This window comes from Lonchura striata, chromosome 5 (assembly GCF_046129695.1).
Source record: "Lonchura striata isolate bLonStr1 chromosome 5, bLonStr1.mat, whole genome shotgun sequence".
In the NCBI taxonomy this organism is placed as follows: domain Eukaryota; kingdom Metazoa; phylum Chordata; class Aves; order Passeriformes; family Estrildidae; genus Lonchura; species Lonchura striata.
Window position 1 is genome coordinate 12,730,424 of NC_134607.1, and position 25,248 is coordinate 12,755,671.

The 25,248-nt window shown below is 36.1% G+C and overlaps 1 protein-coding gene across 2 annotated transcripts in view; it reads right to left on the reverse strand.

Moving 5' to 3' along the window:
- Positions 1 to 25,248, reverse strand: part of DCP1B (decapping mRNA 1B) — a 40,540-nt gene that overhangs the window by 10,185 nt on the left and 5,107 nt on the right. For both annotated transcript variants that reach the window (XM_021535031.2, XM_021535032.2), the window contains exons 4-6: positions 6,764 to 6,830; positions 4,839 to 4,974; positions 549 to 677 (exon numbers count right to left, since the gene is read on the reverse strand). In XM_021535031.2, coding sequence (XP_021390706.2) covers positions 549 to 677; positions 4,839 to 4,974; positions 6,764 to 6,830 — 332 coding nt within the window. The remainder of the gene's footprint in view (positions 1 to 548; positions 678 to 4,838; positions 4,975 to 6,763; positions 6,831 to 25,248) is intronic.

A 25,248-nucleotide genomic window follows, 5' to 3' on the forward strand; every position in this document is an offset into this window, starting at 1 on the left:
ACTGTTGTCAAGCTGCTAATGTGGGAAAAAAATCAGTGAATCTAAGACATAGTGGTGGCTTTGCTTTAAATAGCATGAAAGAGCATCTTCTTTTACAGCCATCAGTACAATATTAATAAGAGACAGAAATCTGCCTGTGTATGAAGTAGAGCCACTTCTTGTGTCTCTGCTGGTCACAGCTGAATTTAATTTTTAGGATTTTGCACTGTGATTTAGCTTGAAGATATACCAAGAGTTGTCTTTATTTCAATTATTTCCTCTGAAAAAAAAAAACAAAACAAAGCAAACAAAAACCCACAAAAAGTGTGGTCCGGCAATTGACTAGGACAGAAATTTGAAAGACCATTATTTCTTTGTTGCATTAGCATAGTATGTCTGCTGTTTATGTTTTTCCACATCATACAGTAGGGGTATTAGGGAGGTTCTGCAAACCATACTAGTTAAAATCATCCCTTACAGTGGTTCCATCTCAAATTCTTGCAGTGACCTCAACAATGTTCCTGTTACTCAGTGCAGCTGCAGCAGTCAACAAATGCCACAGATTTTACCTTGCTCTGCTGGGAGATTCGCTGATGCTGATTCTCACTCGGCTTCACTGGAATGGGTTTGATTAGGTTGGGGTTGTTATAGATTGCAGAGGAACTGGTTATTTGTTTGGGCTCTGAGCAGGTCTTACACTGCAACAGAAAAAAAGGATTTTTAGTATGTGTGACAATATATTTTCCCCTAGTTCCCAACCACAGTAAAACAGACATAACCACATATTCAATAACCAAGAATACTAACTGCAGCACTGATGATGAAGTATTATACTATTAGAAGAACAGTAGCAACTGCAACACAATTTTCTAAAACCTCAAGACATATGTAAAACTGAACACTTGATTCCAAGATTTCCCTAGTATGAGACTTCCCTCTAATTTAAATCTCAGTTCTCTTTTTGGCCTTCTGCTTTTCCTGCACTTCAAAAACAAAAAATACTTTTTAAAAGCAACTTAAGAACCAAGCAACAGACATACTTTTCCTGCATCCAACGGGCAGCTAGAAGTAATTTAGATCCATGAAAGATTAATGTGCCCATAAAGATAATTTAAAATGCTTTTGTCAAAAAGTAGAATAATAACTCTTAACTCTTTTACATAAATCTTTATATGGCAGGAACTTGCAGGATGCATGTACATGCACAGAAAAGTAATTAAAGATTTAATCAATTTGTAGGACCAGTAGGATTTCTTATTATGAAAAAGATGGTTAGAGACAGATTACTAAAAGTGATCAACAAAAAATGTGATGAACAAAAAATATCATGTGGAGAGAGAAGGGCATGATTTAATTTAGAAAAAAAACCACATAAAATGCTCCATGAAAGAGAAACAGTAAATGGAAAAGAAAAATGTGAATAAGATGCTATATATAAGAATATAGTCAATGAAACTAAAAAAGCATTGGGTATACAAGGAACACTACTGTCAGTAGAAAAGAACACAGGCTCTTTAAAGTCACTGTCACTTGACAGAGTTGAAACCAAGAAAATGGAAAGTTTTTAAAAATAATTACTTAACAAGAAGTTAATATAATAATTAACAGTTAAAAGAATTAATTCTAACCCCACTCTCAAATATAAAAAGCTGATCAATTAACCCATTTCTGACACCTATTGCAACAAAAAATAAATACATGCTGGTTCCAGGGCTGCCCAGTAAACCAGAACTGGAGTTCTTGTGGGGACTTAAGGGGCTTTAATAGCTCCTGAACACTTTAAGTTGTTTGTCAGGTTGGACAGATCCTACATGGACCAAAACTCCACTTCAGTAAGATTCAATAGCTTTTTTTCTTTTTTCCTCACAAACAGTTCTCTTTCTAATGGTTCTACCTTTTCTTCAATGTATCTTCTCATTGCTATTTTTCAGCCTAACTTTTTGGGCATAAAGCACAAACTTTTTCTTTAACACCATGGATAACATCCTCTTGAATATTTCTTAGGGAGTTCTGCAGAATTTAAATAATATCCTTATTTCCTCAGGATATTTTAATAGGCTGAGCTCTTCAGAAACCTTAAGTACCTTAGATTCCACTGTCATACTCTGCATAATCACATAACTGAGCATATAAAAATGAGGTGAAACGCAGCAGTATTTAACAGAGCCATCACTATATGAGCATATTTTAGACCAAATTCCTCAGCCAAATGAGCATCAGTACACACAAGAATGACATTGACCTGACTTGGTATCATTGCTGTGACTTGATAACAAGGCTAGTAGGTTGCTATTGAACACAGAAGCTCATGGAAAAGAAAAGAAGCCTGTGATGATTCCAGAGGCATCTGCAACTATTGGAGCTCAGCATTTAAAGCCATTTTGGCAGATGGGGAGCACAGTCTTGCTGATAAGTAAGTTGGGAGCACTAGCATGGCATTTTAAGTAACTGTCAGGTAGACAGGTAAAGAAGATATCAGATGCTATTATCAACAAACAGCAAAAAGCAGCATGAAAGAAATCCCACCATCCTCTGTAGTGAGAGAACCAGAGAACATCTGGCAATTACTATGCCTTGCCTCACAGGTGTCTCCTTTGGTCAGGAGTCCTATTCAAAGCTCTGCTGCTACAAAAGTCTGCTAAGTAATCAAAAGGTTCTAAGATCAAGTCAAAGAAAGGCTCAGCAACACTGGAACAAAACTAGACACATATGGTCCATGTGGATCAAAAAGAGCAAGGGAATCACTGAGAGGATTTTGGCAAGTTTGGTAGAGACACAGATATTCAAAGCAAACAGCTGCTCTGTGTCATGACATTCATACTCCACCTAGACAATATGAAGCTGAAAATGCTAAATACTGGGAGAAGAACTGTAACCCAGAGCTTGTCCTGCAGTACAAGACAAGGCACAATGGTTAAGGAGAAACCCATTTTGTCATGCTTTGTTCTGTACCCTTGCAACTCTTCAATTGGTTTTCTCCCTGGCTATCAATGAGGCCAACTTTTTCTCAGCAGAGGTCAAGAGAAAGCAAGTGTATAAGAAGTACATTAAAAAACCAAAACTCAGTGGTTTAGCATCTTCAAGCTCCATCATTTCAAAAAGGAAGGGGAAGCTGTGTATTTTATTTTGCATGTAATGTAACCTCCAAATGTATAACATAATTTGGGGAAAAGGAACTTCAAAATTAGTTACACTCCTAAAAATTGAGCAAAATTTCTTACAAATTTAGAAAATTGATGCTCTTATTATACAGCTTCCAACACTTTAAAACACTCTTCACTGAATAAACACAGAATTCAAAGAAGAGAACAACATATTTCATGACTAATTTCAGCACATCAGACTCTAAGTAATAAAACATACACTGACAAGAAAGTAGATGTCATAAACCAGTCAAAAAGCATGAGTGCTCTGAAACATATTGACATTAAATAGAAAAATGGTCGTCATTGCCTTTATTTATCACACTCTTTAGAAATTTATATTACTAGCAGTACAAGAAATCATACACATCCTGTTCGTAAGAGGTCAGGCATTCCTAGCACTCATGTCTCAGATGAGGAGGAAGTTTTCATGTTATTTTTTATGTCCTTGGCAATCCCTTAAATGCAGAAAGATTAAAGATAAAGTAAGAAGCAAAAAAAGATAAAGCAAAAGATTCTAAAGGGAAAAGAGTCCTAAAAGCTATTATTTAAACAACAGAATTTCCTCTCCCTTGTCTTGATTTCTGTGTGCTAGTGCAGAAATGGAAGGTAACATCTTTTAGATTTATCACCCTCTTTTCACAGAATCTGAAGACAGCCTAATATTTTCCCAGTTTTCCATTTGCAGTATTTTTAAGGTTATCTAATGAAAACCTCTTAAAGATTTCAGAACATCTCAAATCATATTCTCTGATGCCAAGATTAGATACTGATTCAGTATTAAAAGACAGGAAAAATACCAGGTTTTAGAAGTGTTTGTCCACTATAATACATTAAATCTCTACTACAGAAAATACAAAGGCCCCAAGCTTCAATAGAAAATATATACAATGAAAAAGGCTCCATTTCACCCTAGCTCAAACAGTTTATCATCATCATTCTGAGGATTTTATTAGTAGCTACATTTCAGAAAAAATAAGCACAAGGAATTTAAGGAGATAAAAAGTTAAGATATATGTACATTTCCAGACTCTTATGGAACACTTAGGAGCTGTATTATCGCATGACAGCACATAAGCAATACAGGAAACAGCAGCAGGAACCTGCAGGCTGTGTAACAATTTGCAGCTTATATATGGATAGTTAAAATTATTAGATTTTTATTCCCCAAAGTAAAACGTTTTTGATTGCTCAATAATAGAGAACATTATTAGTCCATTAGTTACTTCTTTATTTAGAAACCTCAGAAGACCAAAGCAGCACATGGGCTGAAATCATACTACATTTCAACCTTTTCATTTCCTTCCATTAGTGCCTGAAAGGAGCTAACAACCACAATTAAAAGCAGCAACTTCACTGTCAAAAGTCTCCTGAACCAAGTCCTTTGTACAAACCACAGAAACTATCACCAGGTAAATATTTCACCCAGAAAGAGGTACTCCTCAATAGGCCCAAGAGCTCTAAGGGTCAGAATGAAAGGCAGCCTCTACTGTTCAACAAATAATCATATCCACATTCTTCTTCCAGAACCTGTTATTGACAGCATTAACTTCCGAATTTTTAGCAAATTTTGTCTAAACTTTTTTTACCAGCCACTTCTACACAAACTAAGACTGTCCAACACTAACATTGTCCAAAATGACTTTGAGTAGAACTATTCAAAACCCAAAATCAAACCTTTTATGTTTCATAATGTAAAGTGGGAGCAAGTCTCACCTTGGTATACTCATCTTTGGCCTTGGTAAGCATCCGTAAGATATCCACTTCTTTGTTATTAGCAGAATTCACGATCATGGGGGACACCCCTGTTCCTGTGCCCTGCTGTGCTTTGAATTGTTCCTGCTGAGTTAGGCTGAAAGGTGGAGGATATATGAGAAAAAAAAAAAGTACAAATAAAATATAAAAACTTAACCACAATTACTGTACAATACTTAATTGAAACTCAAATATTTGTCTTTGCCCATCTTCATTAAAATGTGCAGTAAAAAATCACTATTAAAAGATCTTTATAAAATTGTAGTTTGACATGAGATTAATTTTCTCCAATCTTGAATACACTAGACCATAGAATAAAATTTCCATAACTGAGTCAGAATTTCTATACGCAGAAGGAGTAGGGAATTTATAGTGTTATTCAGTTCTGCTGGTGGTGGAGGATGGCAAACACACACAAATCAGGCATTAAGTACTAGCAAATGACCAATTTCCTGCCCCAGCTGTTTTATTATTATTGTAGAATGCTGAAAATTAAAACACACAGCCAATTGGCTGAGCAACAGGGTATTTTTTATCTATATGAAATACTGCTATTATAAACCACTACACATGGTTTACATTTGCACAAATCCTCTGAAAACTAGGTTTTATTGTAGTAAATTACCAGTTTGAGAGCACCTAATCACCACCAACTGAAACTTGAGTTTCGGTTAGCTAGTTAACTAAAATGAGCTGTCAAAAACCTGAGTTTCCTAGGGTTCATTGTTTATTTCTGTAAATTCATCCCCATCAATTATTTCTTGGGTCACAGCTGACTCATTTTAGAGCTGTAGGATATACAGCAAAACCAACAAACCCCACTGAACAAAACACTACCACTGTAACAGTCTGCATTTCACACTGTTTTGTCACTGCAAAATGAAAAGCAGCAGGTATTACTTCAAAAAAAGGATATATGGACTAAAGATAACTACCTTCCCAATCCAGTATTTTATCACAATACCTGTCTGGTGTGTCTAACCCTATATACCACAGGCAGCTGGAACAGCCAATCACTGCCTGTCCCTACCTAGCCTCTTTACTGCTCTAGAAAATGTAGATTACATATGTTGATACAATCTGTATGACTTCAGCTTCCTCATTCTCCAAGCAAACATAAAAACCTGCAGGACACAGTCCTAAGAAAAGGGTCACTGCAAACAGTGCAGAAGAATGATCCTGGCCCATCCTGGACACAAGAAGTGTGATACTGAAAAAAGCTGCCCACATGATATTCTTAGGTTAAAATACAGCTGAGAACACAGTTCTGTGTGAAATCTTCACCTCTGGCTAGACTGCAAAAATAAAGTTTAAGATTTAGAAAAACACTTTCATGCACATTTTTATGTGCATGAAAGCAATGACTTAAAAGCTAACTGAAGTCTTGCTTTAAATGCTGAAAACAAAGTGAATTTTATATCTATTGCTAAGAAATGAGGAAGCAGGAATTCAGCCATGCTGTACAAACAGGACAAAACCCACAGAAATTCTATTAGTACAGCATGCCCTCATGATTTCCTGCATTTACCTTGATATAAAGAAAAAAAAAGGTAACAATATTAAAAAATAAAATCTTCCCAAATTGAAAAATATATTAAATCCCCAAAGAATACAATTCTTTAAAATAGGTTTCTGAGTCATCAGGAAATAAATCATATCAACTGGTACACTCTGATGTAGCTGGAGAGCTGCACTACAAATTAGGAAAAAATACTGCAATACAGTGACTTATTTATGATTTTATGAAATGCAGGCTTGACACTTGCAACAAAGTTTGTAAGTTTAAAGCAGAAAGGTGTAATAATCCTAAAAACATAAAATGTGCATGTGTGTACCAAAAAGCATATATAAAAAAAGCACAGAAGTCTTTTTTACCCATCACTTACTTTTTCATGAGCTCTGCAATTCTTTGGCATTCTTCCTTATCATAAAACCAAATCCCATATATGGACACTGTAAATGTACATCAAACACAAACTATGAGCATCTTCTCAAACAGCAGTTCTTCCTGGTAGATATTTAAATGTGACCTGTAAATTAACCTTAAAATTTATTTTCATCTTATGTTTTTCCCCATCTAGAAACACAAAATGACACCTCAGAACCTATAAAATCAAAAAATATCAAAAGCCCATCCCTAAGCATTTAAATTACAACCTCTTAAATATTCAATTAAGGCAAAGGTATTTGATCCTTTTCTTCAGAACACTAAACCAGAGGTTTTTTTTTTTTTCTTTGAAATCTTTTTCTCTGTCTTTTATTTCAGTTGTCATATCCATTTGACTCCACTATAGCATGCTGCAGGGAGCACTGCACACATAAGGAAGTATGAAAATCTCTTTAGTTTTCAAAGAATGTTTAGGTTTATCTTAAAGAGCATCAGAGCTGGTGGAGTAGGATGAACATCTCTACCTCCCTGGAGATTTGCTATATTTCTGCTCACTGTTTTCTACAGGAGCTCCTGGGTTTCCTCCTCTTTCCCTCACTACCCTACTGCAGGCAAGAGTTGTCTTAACTTTACCAGGAATTGGCAGTTCCTACCATGTCTTACACCATAGTGGTGGCTACATTTCATTTGAAAATGGATTTCACTTGAGCACCTGTTCAAAAACAATTGCAACACTGACCCTGATGATGTAATAATTCCTAATATTAGGAGAATCCAAAAGCAATAACTCCTTCAATTCCACAGAGCCAAACCCATGGCATATGAAGTGTACCTTGGCTTTGTTAATGTCTGGAAAGAAAATGAATGTACAGCTGTTTGCAAGACACAACTATATAATTTTCTCCATTCCCTCCCAAATTTACAGCTGTGTGTTGTCTTCTATAGAATTAAAAATGATCCCAATGTTTAACAGACAGTACATTGGCAAAAAGTCTAAAATACCTCACAAATCAGACATCCTGTAGATATAAAAAACCTAACTTTTAATGTTATGTATATGTGCTGTCCTTTTTATGATTATTGTAAAGTGTGATGATTTCTATTATTTACCTAAAAAAGGCAAGTAACATAATATGCACTAGTGGTTCTACAAATGTACAACGTTAGAGCTGAACTACACAAGTAATCTCAGGTCTTTTAACAGAAATATTAAAATATGCATTTCAAATCCACATCAATATTCTAGCATATTCCAATGGGAATATGGATCTGTGGACCTGTAGAAAAGTGTGTGAACAACTCATAAGGCTCCAGAACACTGACCTGTTATGCAAAATTCACATTAATAGTCTAGCATATTCCAATGGGTGTTCAATAATAAACTGTGGACTTGTAGAAAAGTGTGTGAACAACTCCTAAGTTCCAGAACACCAACCTGTTATGCAAAATTTTCATCCTTCTGATGAAACACATTTTAAAATTTCTCCAAATCACAAGTAACTCCTCAATGCAACAGCACAGCAAGCAGACTGAGAATCCCAGACAAATCAAATTTGTTATAATCAAGATTCTTATTCTTTATAAAAGAATCTCCAGTGAAGAAGAGTATTGATGAAATTTTGGCCATCTGCTCTATCTTCCTAAATTATTTTTTATGCCTACCACAGCTTGTGGCACCATCAATTATGCAGCACAGGTTGGACAGCTTCACCTTTGGCCAACAGAACAGACATGTCACAGACTATTGATGAATATCTAATAAATCTGAAAGCTGACAGTCCCTTGGAAATGCCAAACTTCTTCTGGCCATTAGAAGCTGCAAAACTAAAACTGGCTTGCTTCTGCTGTTGATTTACCTCAACTCAGTGACAAACACAAGTTAACTGATAACCAGAATGACAGATTTCAGATTTTACAGAACTACAACTAATATTTTGAAATACAATTGCAACAAATACAAATCTATTTTGGTCACAGAACAAGGACACTGAGTCTATGCCACCAAACAAAACCACACGACCACCCAACAACATATCCCATCTTAACTCCAGTTTTAAGTTAGGATACTGCAGATCCAGAGTCCTTTAGCCTAGAGTTTAGCTGAACTTCAGACCTACCCACATTTACTTTCTCCCCTTGGTTAAATGCTATTTCCAACCCAAATTAGGAAGCAGTTGAAAGCATGTTAAGACCAAAGCCCAACATCCTCTGAGCTTAGAGCTCACCCAGTAAGTGGTGAAATCTTTCAGAAGTGGACAGTCACACTGTTCTTCCTTCCACACTGCTCCCATCTGTCCAGAGGAGATGAATACTTGAAATATACTGAGAAACAATCCCTGAGCTTGTGGCAGCACAACACACTCCAAACTCTCTTACGCATGTGAGAATGAGGGACCAGTGAGAACACAGCAACTTGTGGAAATCTGAGATACCTGAAGTAACCATGGCATAAATTCACACTACAGTACTACATTCTCCTATAATCTGTATTTAAGAGGAAAAAAACATAGATAGTAGCAGTAAGAATGAGTATTAATGGCCTCCATCTTGATTAATGATGACAAAATGAAAAAAAAATTCTTATGTGTATGACAACATGTAAAACCCCACAACCAGAATGAGAACCTAAGCTGATAACAACCTCTAACTGTCTGGGAACCTGGCACACTCACAGACACACAATACAATTCCACTGCAAGCTTTCTACCAGCATGAAAACACTGCCGGTTTTATCAGGATTAAACATAAACAGATTACTTTTATCTGCCTTCCCACTCTGTCAGACTGTTTGACAAAATAGAATTCCATATCTAAGTATCATGTGTAGAGTGGTAATTTCATGTTCATGTTAAAAATGAATAATGAAACATCAGAGACACAAAGCAAATTTTTCTACTGCTAAGTAGAAGAGGAAATATTCAGGCACTTTTAGGCCCAAGCTTCAATCATAAAGTCATGTAAGAAGATATTATTGTAAAAAACAGAAAAATATAAAAACAAAGTAATGAATTGAAGACATTAAAAGTGAAAAAAGTGCCAAAATTACAATGTAGCTAAAAAGATTCCACAAAACTATGACATAATGCAGCTATGAAATCAAGAAGATCCAATTCACATTGAATGGGAAGCTAAATAAATTACTTAAGTAAACTGACTGAAATTATTAATTATTAAGGGTATCAGTATTTAGAATTTTTAGAATTTCTAAAAGGCAGGCTACTCATAAATCAAAATGGAAAAATTTTACCCAAATCTGTGAGGCTCCTTTAATATGTCAGTGACTGAATTTCAGGAAGGACACTATTTAAGTTTTAAATCACGACTTCAGAGCCAACTCGAAAGCTTCTGCCTTACAATTTTCATTTTTTTTGGCTATGGATTTCTTCTGTCCTCACTAACACTAGAACACTTGATACTATTTATAAGCAGAAGCTGACAGCTGCCATCTTCCAGAATTATAGATAACAATTTCTAACCTCTCAATATTTGAAACATTAATTTAGTTATTACGATAAAACAGAATTTCTTATCAACTTCAATCATTCATGTTAAGTGTTCTATTAAAAAGAAAGGCATTTTCTAGGATTATTTTTTCCTTCTTCATTATTCCAGTGATTAGATTTTTGTCTTCTAGATAGACATTTCCATTATCAAAGCTTTTGTTTCAGTGTACCTGCAACACATGATTTTTAAGCTATTTCTCCATAGACTGCATAAAGTCTTTAAGCTTGGTAAAAATGGTACCGAAATAACTACTGAGTAGACATTCCCCTGAACCTAGGAACTGTTTTACACTTGCTGGTATTAAGAAATAAATAAATAAAACCCAATTCTGAAATTTTTGTGCTTTATTCTTGATCCCATGCTTCTTAAGGTATTTTACTCTAGTATAGTCTAGACTCTTGCTCCTGAATATGTAAATCCACACATGGCTATGTGAAAAAGAAGTTTCTGTATCCATGTCTTGCAAGGCAGGCAGACACCTTTATGTTGCTATGTTTAGGACTGCAACAAGGGAAAAATAGAAAAAACCTGAGCACAGACAGCTGCACACTATCCTGGAAAGCTGAATTCCATCCCAGAGATGTTATGCAACGATACACAAGCTGTGAAATGTTGTCTGAAGTGGCTGCACTGGCTGTGTGTGCTTCATTTCCCAGTGGCTGAGTTGAGATCCTAGACCTGGGTGCAACACTTGAGTGTGTGGCTTGCAAAAACAACAATCATCCCAATCCAAGACTGTAAGAAGTGTTTTTGAACATGTGAATAATAGATACACTGGAAAAATTTGGCTTGAGTAATTGAAGTCAGACACTCCATTCTAATTGTAACTACTCTGCCATAGGATCCCAATTTGTGAGATGGGAAGACTAATATTTCTAATCTGAGCCAGGTAAAACAGTTCTCTTTTTTCACGAGTTACCAGCTTTTATAGTGATGATTATTGGAGAAAACAATGTGAAAACCCAATAATTCTGACTCTAGTGCAGAACTCCAGTGGCATGTAACAAAGTAATGAGTAATGAAAAAACCAGAATACTGAGTAGCCTCTCAGTGTGAACCACTCCAACTCTTTGATAGCTGAAACAAAGTCCTTATTACAAAAGAAGAAAACCACACAATATAAAAGTCCACAGAGAGATTGCCCAACCAGCCTTAACTCTGGTATTTCCTAGTTTAGGATTCTCAAAGTTCTTTCAGTTCTAAGCAGGCTTTAAGTTCTTTCAAACACAAAATTTTGCTCTTTAGATACTTAAACCCAAAACACTAGAAAAAAGATTTCAATTGTATCCTGTTATACCATACTTATAGAAATGTGGCTCATCAACATGACTGGAATTTTTAGGCCTCTTGCTTCTCAACATTGTGCAAAGCTGCACAATACAAAATATGTATTAGGTAAATATATTTGTTTCTAAATAATGAAAATTTCTCTCTGGCTATATCCTGGTATTTCTGGAAGATTTTAAGGAGAAGTCAAAATTTTAATAATTCCTCAGGCATAAAAATGTCAATAAATTGAAGGTAAGAGTTTATAGAGTTTTTCAAACAACAAAAACCAGTATTTTGCTGTGAGCTTAATCTAAATTCCTAAAGAGCTCTGAAAATACCCTACCTGTTAAATTATCAGACACTTGTTCTTTCATTTAAAGGTTGATAAAGCTCCTGATCCACTTATTTGGAGAACTGTTAACAAAGACAGGGAAAAGGATGACTTTTTATTTCCATTATCTCAAATGTTTAAAATATTATGTATGAACAAGCAAGCTACAAAAAAATCCCCTAAAAAACAACCAAACCAGTTGTTAAAGGAGAAAGAATCCTACTCAGAGACATGTCAATGCAAAGCAATGATTACACATGGCCATTTTTCAGCTTAACCAGTGAAATTCAACTGAGGGAGGAACTGTTAAAGCAGCTTCATTTAAAAAAATAATAACCAGAAAATATGCAATAACAAAGCTCCCAACAAAATGAAAAAGCCCCTCCAGACCCCTTTCCCCAAAAGCAAATGGTTTGAGAGTGGGCAGTGATTGGCAACATTACTGAAGTCAAGAATAAGTTCGTCACCACCATCTGTTTAATTGTTCTTGGAACTATGCCTCAAAAACAAGACAAATTTTTTGTTAAGAGAACGGACCCTGAAATATTCCTACCATCATCTATCAGTTGTGAAAGTTGGGGGACTGATTTGCAGACATCCAGATAGAGACAGTAAATATTTCTGGTTTCATGAGGCAAAAAAAAGGGACAGCACAGACATGGTGGATGGTTTAATAAATCACGGCTGTGACTCTACTGTGAGAGACTGACTTCAGGCAGATTTTTAATCCAAATTTATCAGAAATTTTTATGAAGAAAAAGCAACTGTGTAGCAGTCAAACAAAATAGAAATCCCCCAAAATGGCCTCAAAGCTGAAGTTCTGTTAGTACTGCAGGAAAATTTAAAGCCCATTGATGCACTTATTTCCATAAAGCTCAGCAGATGTAAGAGTCCATCAGCAGGTTCTTTACTTTTTTTGGAAAAGAGCCCAAATGCAAACTGTATTTGCAAGATTTCCCTTAAATATGCCTTCTGTTGATGCTACAAGAAATTTTTAGTCCTGAAACAGGAATAGCATCTATGTTATGATCCATCTAGCTTAGAGAATTATTCTTCCCCATACCACTGGTTTTCCAGTCACACCTCTTGCTATTGCATCATCAGTTCCAAATAATTTTAAAATCATGATCGTACATGACACTGAAATTAAGACCGGAAGACTTAGATGCCAGGCTATCAATTTCTTAAATAACAAGCTATTCTTAAGAAATATTTTTTCTTATAAATAGGCCCTCTTAAATAACAAATGGTTCCCATTACTATTTCACAATAGAATTCCAAAATGTCCCTGTCAGATGAGAGTTCCGTAAGCTAAAAAATACATCAAAATATCCTCATTCAACACAAGCAGGGTTCCTGTGAAATAAAAATCCATCAGAGAAAGGCTTACTGGAAAACAAATGCAACTCCTCAACATGTGAAATGAATATTTCTAAAGCAAATAATATAACATGTCTTCAACACACTGAAATGAAGCCAGGCCCTGATCTACAGAAATCACCTGAGCAAAACACAACAATGCCTTACACAAATCTAGGCTAAATATAAATCCATACCTTCCATCAGCAGAAAGGCTTATACTAAAAGAAGACTGTCCCAAGTGGAAGAAGTTAAACTAGAAACGTTTTCTTATTCTGTGCACTTCACTCCTACCAAGTAACAAAAATCAAAGAGAACACTGCTCAATCAAGAAGGGGACAACACAGATTTTCCAACCTGGAGACAAGAAAATAATTGCTTTTATTGGCAAGAACAGAAAGGAAAGTCATCTTCAGTGTCTCAATTTCCAGTCTTTTTCTTTCCACTATGTTAAAAGCAGCAGCTTCCGTGTGTTCCTTGTGGCGTATCTGGGCTTCCAGTCCCACGGGGAAGAGCTCCTCTGCTGCCTGTGACACACAGCTGCTAGAGGACTCACCAGGATTCTCACATCAAGGTTTTCATTTATAATTTGGTCCAATCTAAGAATATGTTCCCAATTATTTTTGAAGTGCATCTCTGAGGTACCTGCCAAAGGTACACCTCTAATTCCACAGCTATAGTTAAGTTTAGTTAAGTTCAAGGTCAAATTGTTTTCCAAACTCTGACAATGCCATTTTCCAGTATATTAGAGGGGGGGGGGGGGGGAAGAGAAGACTATTTTAACCTCAAATAGGTGTTCAACAGCATGTCATTTTTTTCTGAAACCTGAATTTTTACTATAATCAGTATGACGAGCTGTCACTCCAAATGGTTTAACTCCCACAAAATAATGAACAACTTCAGAAAAGGCTTCATGAAGAAAATAAGCAACCTTAACTATACATGATGTTTCTAATTCTGACTGTTGTGATCTCATCTCTTATTTCTCCACTGCATACCTTCAGATCCTAAGTAATGGAAATACATTTACAGATCTGGACTGAGTTCTTAGACTGCAACAATAAAATTCTGAGTGACTTGTATATCCTTGTTCTTGTAACAAGAAACACATAAGAAATACCCTAAGATCAAGAGAATTAAACCCCCCCATTTTTTATTTTTCCATTTGTATACTCTAGACACAACATCATTTTGGACAGGCAATTGTTTCATTTTTCCTACACCATCTCTAGTTCTAAAATGGTTAGAAAAATAATTTTAAAAATCTACACAGAAATAGGCAAAAGTCAACTACTCCTCCTGAGATCTCAAACAGTTAGTTGGTATTTATAGCGTATCTTATGCATTCCCTTTTATTATTTTGCCACAGCCTTTTAACAGTTTACAGTCCACACATTAAAGAGTTCTCTGCTCTTCTGTAACCATTCCTTCTCTTGCAGTCAGCTGTTACACTGCCTTCAGTAACATCTGCTTGTCTGTAGAGCTGCAGACAGAAACTTTGCAGTACAATTTTTAGCAATATAATACAATTTTACAGGCACAGAAAGGACGACCACTGTTCTCACAGAATGACAGGCAAACTGTGGGTAGGTTCATACTGTGTTCACAAGATAAATTTCACCCTGAACCCCTTATCATTCACATATGGTCACTGCATTTTTACATGCTTGAAAGCTGAAAGATCATTAAAGTATTAATATTGATGTTTCACCTGCATTTTTCTTGTGAAATTGCAGTTTAGTAATTTCTTTCATGAAGATACAAATACGCCCCTTTGAAGGCCCTTGTTGCTTTTTGCCTTTGATTACTGTAATTCTATCTTAACATATTTGTATCTATTTTAGAATTTTATTTTAACAATTGAAATTAGTGTTCCAATTATTCAGAAGTTTACTGACTTTCCTATAATCTTGCACACAAGACATTCTGTGTGCAAGAATGCAGAACATTCTGTGTATATGAACAAAGAGAGAAACAATGCACTCCCAAGATCAAGTTTGTCACCAAGAAAATGCAATTTAAGTAGTAAACAGTTTCTTATTTAACCTGTAATTCAACAGAAAAGAAATACCCTCACATTTATCAAATTCATTTTATATTAGCAGCTAGATATTTCACAACAGCAGCACTGGGAGCACATTCACCCTGCAACTCTGAATCCCTGATTAGAGACTAGAGATACAGTCATATTTAAATAAAAATTTGGGATTTTTGCATGGGACTATTTTCATAGCAGCAAATATATTGTTTCCACACAAAGTAAAAATATGTACTTCATTTTGCTTCAGAAGTCAGCAGTGTTTTACTAGCTTATACATCATCCTTTAGGAATAAAACTTAACAGAAATCATGATTTGGTTCCTCAGTCTCTCCCCTTCTTCAGTTTTTAGCTCTCAGTGCAAATTTGAACATCTACTTTGCTTTCTGTTAAAGAGTGTTAGAAAGAGAAATATTGACATGAGAGAAACCAGAATAAAAACAACAGGTAACAATAAACAGAAAGCAGCAAAACCCTGCAGGAAGATATAGCATATTCACAAAAAAACCCAAAAAAAAAAAAAAAAAACCAAAAAAAAAAAAAACCAAAAAAAAAAACCAAACAAAACAAACCCACCCAATGTTATTTCTCTCCTTTTTCTAATTATTATGAAATTTAATCAATTCATTAATTGAGAGATGCTACACATGCCTGTATAGAGGATTTAATGCTGTATGTTGTTTAGGAAAAGATACTGAAATTTTACAGAAAGGCAGTTTGACAGAGACAAAAGAACTGGTACAGCTCAAACAGAAAGTCCATATCCTGTCTAAGACAATGGGCAGCAGCAGATGATCCACAGAAAGAATCTTCTCAGTCCCTTCATTGTTGGCTTCTGACCTGAAGCTTGTGTCTTACATTACTTACTTTTTTTTTCCTCCTCCTGGCTACAGAATCTCTCTGGTTGGTTTTATGCATGTAAATAACACCTCTGTTACACAAAGGGATTATAAAAACAGGCTCTAAAAGTCCTAGGCATATGTATGTCCAAAATAATCATGCCAGCAGGAAAAACCCACCAGGGTATTTTCTGAGATTGATTTTGAGCAATGCATTATGATAGGAAGACTTTAGACTTTGTGAAAGGAGGCCCTGTTGCAAACCCCACAGCTGGGCTGCAGCCACAGCCATTGAAGCAGAGCAAGCAATAGGCATTAAGCCCAGTGCTGTTACTGGTTTGGACAGCCAGTTAAGACAAAAAAGCAACACTGCCTTTGCAGCCTGAGTGAAATTCCACTGGAGCACTTGCACCGTGTTTCTGTATATAACACATTCCTTGTCCTTTAAAGGGTATGCTATCTTACACTTGGGAAGGGTTTCTTTCCTCTTCCCTCCTGTAATTGAAAAGTATTCTTTACTGCCGATTTAAGGTTTGTTTTGACAAAGAGAGCACTGATGAGGCACTCAAGAGCTTGTATTAAATCAAAGTTAGACAGAAGTGAGCAGCTTGTATATGTGCTGTGGGATACACTTGCTCACATATTTATCTTCCATGTTTTGAGAGAAGGTTACAAATATTTTTATATATATACACACACATATAAAAGAGTGTGAGTAAGCAAGCTCACATTCCAAGAGAAGTTTTCTGGCTATGTCAGGAGTGTAGTCCACCCTCTGCTAAGCAAACCTATTTTTTTCAAGCACAAGAGGATATTATCAGAGGAGCCCGTGTGGATATACAGAAACCAGAGATTGTCATGGCTCACTGAGGTGATGAGCTGATGGGTGGATGGCGCCCATTATCGTCACTCCTCAATCCAAGTTTTCCTGAAAAACGGACAGGGGGAGGAGGAGGCTCCAACTGAGCATAAGGCACAGAGGACAAGCAGAGGATTAGGAGTGAACAGCAAGAAAAGAAAGGAGAATGCAAAAGATATTGAAAATGTTTCAAAGAGCTAGAAAATAGTTCTTAGATTAGAAGATCCAGCTGTCAGCCATTTAAAACAATATTCAGGTTTTAACTTCTGTTACAAGGCTATTACATAACCCTGAAGCAAGGAAATTAACCAAAAAGAATGTGCCTTTACTATCTATAGAAAATACACTTTGCTTCAGCGCTCCTTGGAATTTTAAAATGTTTCAAGCCTTGGTTCGGCAAGCCTATCACCCCCTGCCCAGCCACCAACCGGGGGAACCTGACGCCAAGTACAAGGGGAAGCTGGTGCATGAAACTCAGCTGAACTGCTTCTACATCAAACCTGGAGGTAAGACAGCATCACCCACTCGTGTGCACAGAAACTGTACTCAGAGCTACTGTAAGTGTTGCCTTCCTGTTTAACTAGAGCAATCTGTGTAATGTAGGAGACTACCCTAATGCCTCACAGCAGTATTTGGTGATAATGCACTGGGAAGCCCTGAATGTGTGATCACACCACCAGAGGATTTAGATAATTCTAGTAATTCTCAAATCTGGGGAGTTAAGTAGATGGACGGCTTCTCTTGGTAATATACACTGTCTTCTGAGCTTCTAATGAACATTGCTTTCTCGCTTCCACTATGACACGATTGAAAAAAGGAATGAAAGTATAAGCAAAAAAGGAAATGTTTTTTTTTTATTGTAGACAAAGAGGTTAAGAAGTTTAAAACATAGGAAAGCTGAAAATACTAAATACATGTGTGCGTATGTGAAGGGATTAAGCTGCAAAGGCAGTTACACAAGGGCTTTGTGAAAAGCAACCAGCTCTGGAATATCCTCGTTTGCAGGAGAAATATGTAGGCACTCATGTACATATTTCTCCTGCTCCTGAAACACCTACCATTTTATGCTGTACAAGGAGGCATGTGTGAAGCAGAGGGCATACAGGTAGTCATGTGAAAATAACCCCTCTGAAAATAATAATTATCTGCTGCAAGACCAACTCTTGAGCATTACTGCATCATATGCCTATCTTATCTTGAAAAGACGTCAGGAATGCCCAGCACTGGCACTACACTCCCCACAGTAAAACCTCCAGACAAGCTAATTTGTTGCTTATATGCTGACATCCATAAATGGGAAACAAAGACTGTGTCTAGCAGATATATGCAGCATTACTCTCCTGCCATCCCATACAGAAACAAATCCCCAAACGTGGGATGTTTGACACATGGTTCTAACTCTATTCCATACCCTTTTCCTACTGATTTGTTTGCCCAAGCTGAGATATAGCTGTACCATGCACAACATAATTAGCAGCCATCCAAAAACTACACAGCATTTTTGTCTTAGCTCCTTAGCCTGCTTCTTCTCACATGGCATACTCTGACTTCCAGACTGGGCTGAAACTGAAAACCTACATTAGCATTGCTGCACTTCTCTTCCTTACTTTTTTTTAAGCACCTTCAACACACAACAGAAAAACATCATTAGAGCAAAAGGAGGGCTGCAGTCATCACAGTTACAGCTGCAAAAAGCCACTTGACAAACAAAAACCTGCTTGCTTTGCTTAGCCAAAGGCTTCCACAATTTTCACAAAATCCTCAGGGTAAGAAGGGTGAGGAAGACACAACTAACACGTCCTGTTTAGAAGGTCTGAATAGAAACTATCTGCTGCACTGGGGCCATGACCAGGGAGATGGTGTTTCACATCAGAAACTAAACCTGAAAGCCTTCAGAAGTGGTGTCCACAAATTCCACTAAAAAACATAAATTGTATTTCGTTTAAAGGAAAATATGAATAATAAGGCAGCCCTGGAAAAACTAAATTTAGAAGTACTTATTAGTACAAACAATTTTGCTTTAAAAACAACAAGCAAAATGGAATTTTGTAGTTAATATTTTTTTTAAGTTATGAATTGTAAAAGCCTAAATCATAGAACATTTATTCTCCACAATACACAGAAAAAAACTCCGAACACCCTAAAGCTGAATTAATTAATAGTTGCTACTCCTAGAGTCAGAATAATAGTTTAGTTTGGCTGGGGCCTCTGCAGTTCACTTAGTCCAGAGTTCTGCTCAGAACAGTGGCAGATTCAGTATGAGAGACACTTGGGGAAAGAAGAAATCATGATCAACTACAAGTTTCCATAAAAAACTATATTCTATGGCACTTTTCCAGTTGATTTATTTTTAATTCATTTTCGTGTTCCCTTCCCTAGGTTAAAAATTCACTCCTCCTTCTATGGAATTAAGCAGAATTTAGCTACAGGTTTCAAACCCCTGTAGTTTGGACACTCTAGAGCAGGCAAACCAAATAACCTGACTGCTAAACCATAATTACTGATGTAAAAACCCACTTTCCTTGAGACAGCACTGCTGCATGTCCACCTATCACTGACTGCACTATTAACTTATGCTATCAAGTTATAATAATATTTTTATATCACAGCAAGCAGACATTAAAGATTTTCAGGTACCTTGAAAACTAAAATGAGACAGAAAGCACAAAATCCTAACATATAAATGCACATATTTTATGGTTTTAGTGATAGAAATGTAAATTGGTATCTATACTATTTCCAAGGAGCAGTTTATTATTTTCCTCTACATTATGAAGTAATTTTTACCATTTTCTAAGCACATTAAAATCATTGGTTAGTTGAAGTATAGACCACAAAGGCAGGAATTATATGGGAAATGTAGTAGAAAATTAGTAATGCCTTTATCTATGCTTTTATAAACTGGTTTATGAACAGGTAATTTCCGAGTGTAGGTACAAGGAAGTCAATAAACTGAGTCCCAGAGGCCATCTTGTTTGAAAAAAAAATTATCATCCCTATGAATCCAATAAATAGAGCAGTAAGAAGCTTGCTTGCTTCTCTCAAGAAAATTTGCAGATTACAAACTATAAAACAGTTAAGTTGGACAGAAACTTAAACAGGTTTAAAAAAAAATGTATGCAACATGACAAAGTTTGTGCTGCATCCTTCATTTTCTGGGTTAAGAATTAGTTCTTAAAAATAGTAGTTATTTTCAGCATGTATGTTTCCTTTGGAAATTTAAAAAATAAAAATAATGTCTATGCTCAAGAGTGTTAGTATTCCAACACCCCCAGAAAAACTGAGGTTTCACTTTAAGGCCAGGAACATCCAGGGAAGATAATCATGACCTCTGCTGTTGTTCTGCCTTGCTGGATACACAATGAATTTTTAAAAAGCTGATCAGAGGAAAGAAACTGGAATGGAAAAGTGGAAAGATTTTTTTGTATCTCTGAGACAAAAATGTCTCCAAGGACAGAACCTCAGGTAAATCACAAACATTTGTATTCTGAAAAATGGCACTAGTCAGTTCAGGCAGACTTTTAAAAAACAGCTTTACCCAAAACTGTTTAGCAAAAAGCCAGGCTGAGAAGAATACATCCCTAAGAAGGGCAAGGCCTCTTGGGGAAGATGAAACAGGAAAGCCATATAAATATGATTGCCTGGCACAAGATTTTGAGAATATTGAAACTGTAAGCGAGATTGAAATGAAATCAAGCTTTGAGATACCGAGCCTTGGTTACTAAACAACTGGAAAACAATGGCATGGCTGGCTGAAGGTAATCCCCTTTTGATGAAACAATAATACCCTCTGCTCACAAACAGCTCCAAGGGTCAGAGCAAACCCTACCAGCTTGGCAGAAGTGGTCCAAAGAGTACTTTTTAGGGTTTAAAATGTAACACAGTATGCTGATGTCATGATTCTTATAGGCTGCAGGTAAACACTATAGGATTTGTATCTTGTACTAGATTGGTTAGTGAAAATTAGAATATTCAGCACAGAAGATTATTGTAAATGCAGGTGAACCTAGTGGGAAGAAATTATGATGTCTGACTCCAGTTCAGAAGGATGAATGATTTCTTTATTATAACTATGCTATAATGCATTAATATACTATTTAAAGGAGATACTAAAACTACATCCCTACTTGTTCTAACTACCATATGTAACTCACTCACAACTTGTGACCCTCTCTCAAGAGTCCAGACACATATGGATTGGAGTGGCCATCAGGCTCAAACAATCCTCACCAGAATCCAATCAAGGAATCACCCCAGGTAAACAATTCTCCAAACACATTCCACATGGGAAAAACAAGGAGCAAAAATAGAAGTTGTTTTCTCTTTATTTTCTCTGTGGTCCTCTATGAAAATGTCCTGACAGAGAGAAGAATGTGCCTGCCACAGAAGATTTATTGTACTGTAATGGGAAATTCCCTCTCTTAGTCTCCTCTTGCCCTCCTGCTCTTTGGGGTCTCTCTTTCGGGCCTGCAATAAACCTCAGGTTCCAAGCCCTGGCTGCAGAGATCTCGTCTCTGTCCATCCCAACCATCCTACCCACCGCCACTCCTACAAGGCCTTTCTGCCAAAATTACCTAGCATTTCTACAGTTTGAATTTGCACTTTTGTTTCAAATTGACTAGTACTTTTCAAAGGGTTTTAAACAGCAGAAATATTTTCTTAAACAAAACACACAAGTTGTAGCAGGCCAGAATAAGAGATCTGCAAACAAACTTAAGTTCAAAAAAACTGGCTTTAAGTTATTCAGTAGTGACAAAACATTGCATTTTGTGTAATGATGCAGCAAGAGAAAGCCATGTAATGTTTCAGAATCAGTAGACCACTGATTTAGAGACATTTAGACAAAAAATAATACTAACTGGACTAAGTTAAACACATTTACAGGTATTTGTTTCAAAATTCAGAAAGATGAATGAGCATTTGGGGAATAATCAACTGAATACACATTTCTATTTTCTGCATTCATCATTTTGGGGTTTTGATATTGGACCTGATGCTGTATGTTGGCAGGACAGATAAATGAAGTTCACCTTTCTAAACTGGTATTTTTACCCAAACCACAAAGAAACAGAAGCTCTGTTACATTATAAAGACAAAGGCTGGAATACCTATTTTGCCTGTCTCAATTGAGCAAGGAGTAGTTTATTGGTCAATATGCAGAAGGCCAAGTCTAAATATATACACAAAGAAATTTAACCAGAAAATGCTAGTTTCATTCTCAAATTTAAAAAAAAAAAAAAAATCAGAAGTAAGAAGAGGTTTAAAATACTGTATTACACAATAATGTAGTGTAGACTATGAACACATTTCAAGGGGGAAAATACACTATGGTAGCCAAAAGAGGATTGTTTTTCATCATAAATTCTTTTTTACATATCACTCTCATTCTCTTCTTGTTGCTTCCTACCTTTTCCCTTCAGAAGTAAACTTGTAAAGTCTTCAAGCTAAAATGTTTTTTACAACAGAAATGCTACTTGCAGGGTCACTGCAGAGGTGGGACACTTACAATCCATTTGTATTTTTATCAGGATTTATTTCCTTAGAAGGGTGAACTAAAATGAGCCACAATTCAGTCTCAAAAAAAGTGAGTTGCTCTATTTGAGAGCACTCATGGATGCTGAAACAATCTAAGAATGAAAAATAATAATTTGAAGAAAATATACACTGTTACCTTTTCCTAAACATTTTACAAGCACTTGCCCCCAAGCACATATTTGGCAAAATTTTAATACATAATTATGAACTATGGGGAAAAAAAAAAACAACAAAAAACAACTCACAAACCACAGATAAAACCCACAAAATTTCTTTAGAAAGCTGGCTAGCTTCCCTTTCCCTCACATCCCGTTTACCAGATGTCTCTGCAGTGTAGAAATCTGGGAAAATAATACAAAATGTTCAAGGTTCTGATAAGACATATGGAGGCAGGTTAAAGTGAAAAACTGAAACAAGTGTAAGGTTATGTACAGACCACATGTGTCTGGACAGCTTTGCCAAAAGCAGGCATGTCTGCTCTGCTTTGGTACCACTTGCTGAACCTCTGCAAAGGCCCAAATTCAGCAGACACCTTTCACTGGGAAGGCTTTATTCCATTTCAGGTTTAGGAAATGACATGGCAAAGCCCTTGCAACAGCGTGGCACAGAACTGAAAAGTAACTTCTATGTCCAAATAGGTACAGAAACTCTCAGAGAGAAATACTGGTTGACATGTCACACAATTTTTCTCCATTCAATATAGCAGAAAAGCACCCAATTAACCTGTATCAGATCATTGTCACAATTAGCATACTATTTTAAGGCAGGATCTTGTGTTCTTGGCAGCTAAAATGCTCAAGGTGAAGCCAGTTCTAAGATAAGCAACTTAATATTCCCCAAACTCCCTTTTTCCTATAAGCATCAAAAGCAGAATTCAGTGATGAAAAGGTAAATGAGTGAAATCAAGAAATAATTCCCTGACCCAGACAAAAACACTTGGCACAGTAGAGAGTGGGGAATAGCTGTAATTATTATACAGCTGCTAAAGGGAGACAATTAAGATAATTTAATCAATAATTTACTGCTATGTATTTCTTCTGAACTATCTCGTATCAATCAGCATCAAGGCTTAAGCAGCAAGCTCTGAATATTTGTTTTCCCAAGAACTATCACCAAAAACTAATGAAAACCAGTAGTAATTATGTCATTAAGATTAGTCAAATACATGAAAATTTAGAAACTGTTAGATCATCTAAACAAAACCAGAACTACTGTCTTGCTCTCAGAAAGCAAGCATCTAAAATTGCACTTAACTAGAGAAGTTTAAAGGTCACATTGAAAATTGCCTGTTTGAGCCATACACCTTCTGTTCCTTGGTGGACAAAGATTTCTGCTGGCATTAAAAACTGTAATTCGAGCTTCCCTCCTGGCTTTGAAATGAATAAACCCAGCTCTACCCTAACAGATTTCCCAAAAAAAAAGCACTTTGCTGTGAAATAGTGAATCAGAGCAAACATTAACTGGCATGGATCCCAAATCCAGCCTGAAAAGTCCTGGAATTAGATTGTGCCTCCAACATGGTGTTTAGACAAAAATTCATCTTAAGATGACCAGGATCATATGAAACAATAAAAAATTATGGCAAAAAAAAGTAAAAAGATGAAATACACCCATTTTATTTTAAGCATTTCTAAAACCTACATTTATTGTGTGCAGTTCTGGAATTTTTTTCTATTGTGATCATATACTGGATTACAAAGCAAGCTTTGCAAAAAGATAGCTATTGCATCACAAAAGGTTGTTGGGCTTGTCCACCACACATGTACCACCTTTTGCTGCCAAAAAGATTTATTTTAGACTGTGTGATACAACCAGCCACAGATACTCATCTGTACAAAATGAATTTTGAATATTAGAAGAAACAAAACAATGGGCAGGGCCACCAATTAGAAACACAGAGGAAATTGTTAGTTTTGTTAGATCTAATAAGAAGACATGTATGAAAAGCAGCCTAAGAAGTCACCAAGTCAAACAACATGGTAGAAAAAGATAATTTATTTCCAGATACTGTTAAGTATTACTGCCAAACTATTCACTGTTCTGCAGAGTAAGCAGCTATTACTGAGTACTCCTTGTTAGTACATGAAAGCAGGAGATAAAAATAATACAACATAAGGGCTTAAATGCCCCAGTTTTGTAAACTTCATTTAACAATAAACCTCAAGCCTTAGTTTTGCAAAAAACTATAAAGGCAAGCTGTACAATGAAGCACAAGAGCAAGAAAATATTCATATAGAAAAATTCAAGAGGATATTCAGAACTGTGTTTGGATGAGACTCTTGTGAAAACCCATACTTATTATCCAGGAGATCCCTTTATTTCATGTTGCAAAGGCTTTGAAATACAAAATAAGGAAGAACAGGCAAGATGTATGGGCAACTCAGTGAAGAAATCACCACAAGAACTGCAGGGACCTAAAGAAAACCTGACAACTCAAATGAATTGGTAAAAATTGTCTTCCAATTTGCTCTGGAAACAGATATCGTCATGAAAATCTAAGAAAACAATAGCTTTTGCTTTGGAGTACCAAAACATTCAGTTTTCTTAAAGAAATAATAATTAACCTTTGTAGGAATATTTAGGAAGATAAACAGCTAGGGGTAACATAACCTTATACCAGAACTCACTTGATTCTGACAGAATTAATAGGGTTTTTTTAGTAAAAACAAACATGAATCTGGTCTCAAACAACCAAACTCTCAATTCAATTGAGAGGTACAGATTTGCCCATGGTTAGATCAAACAGCTA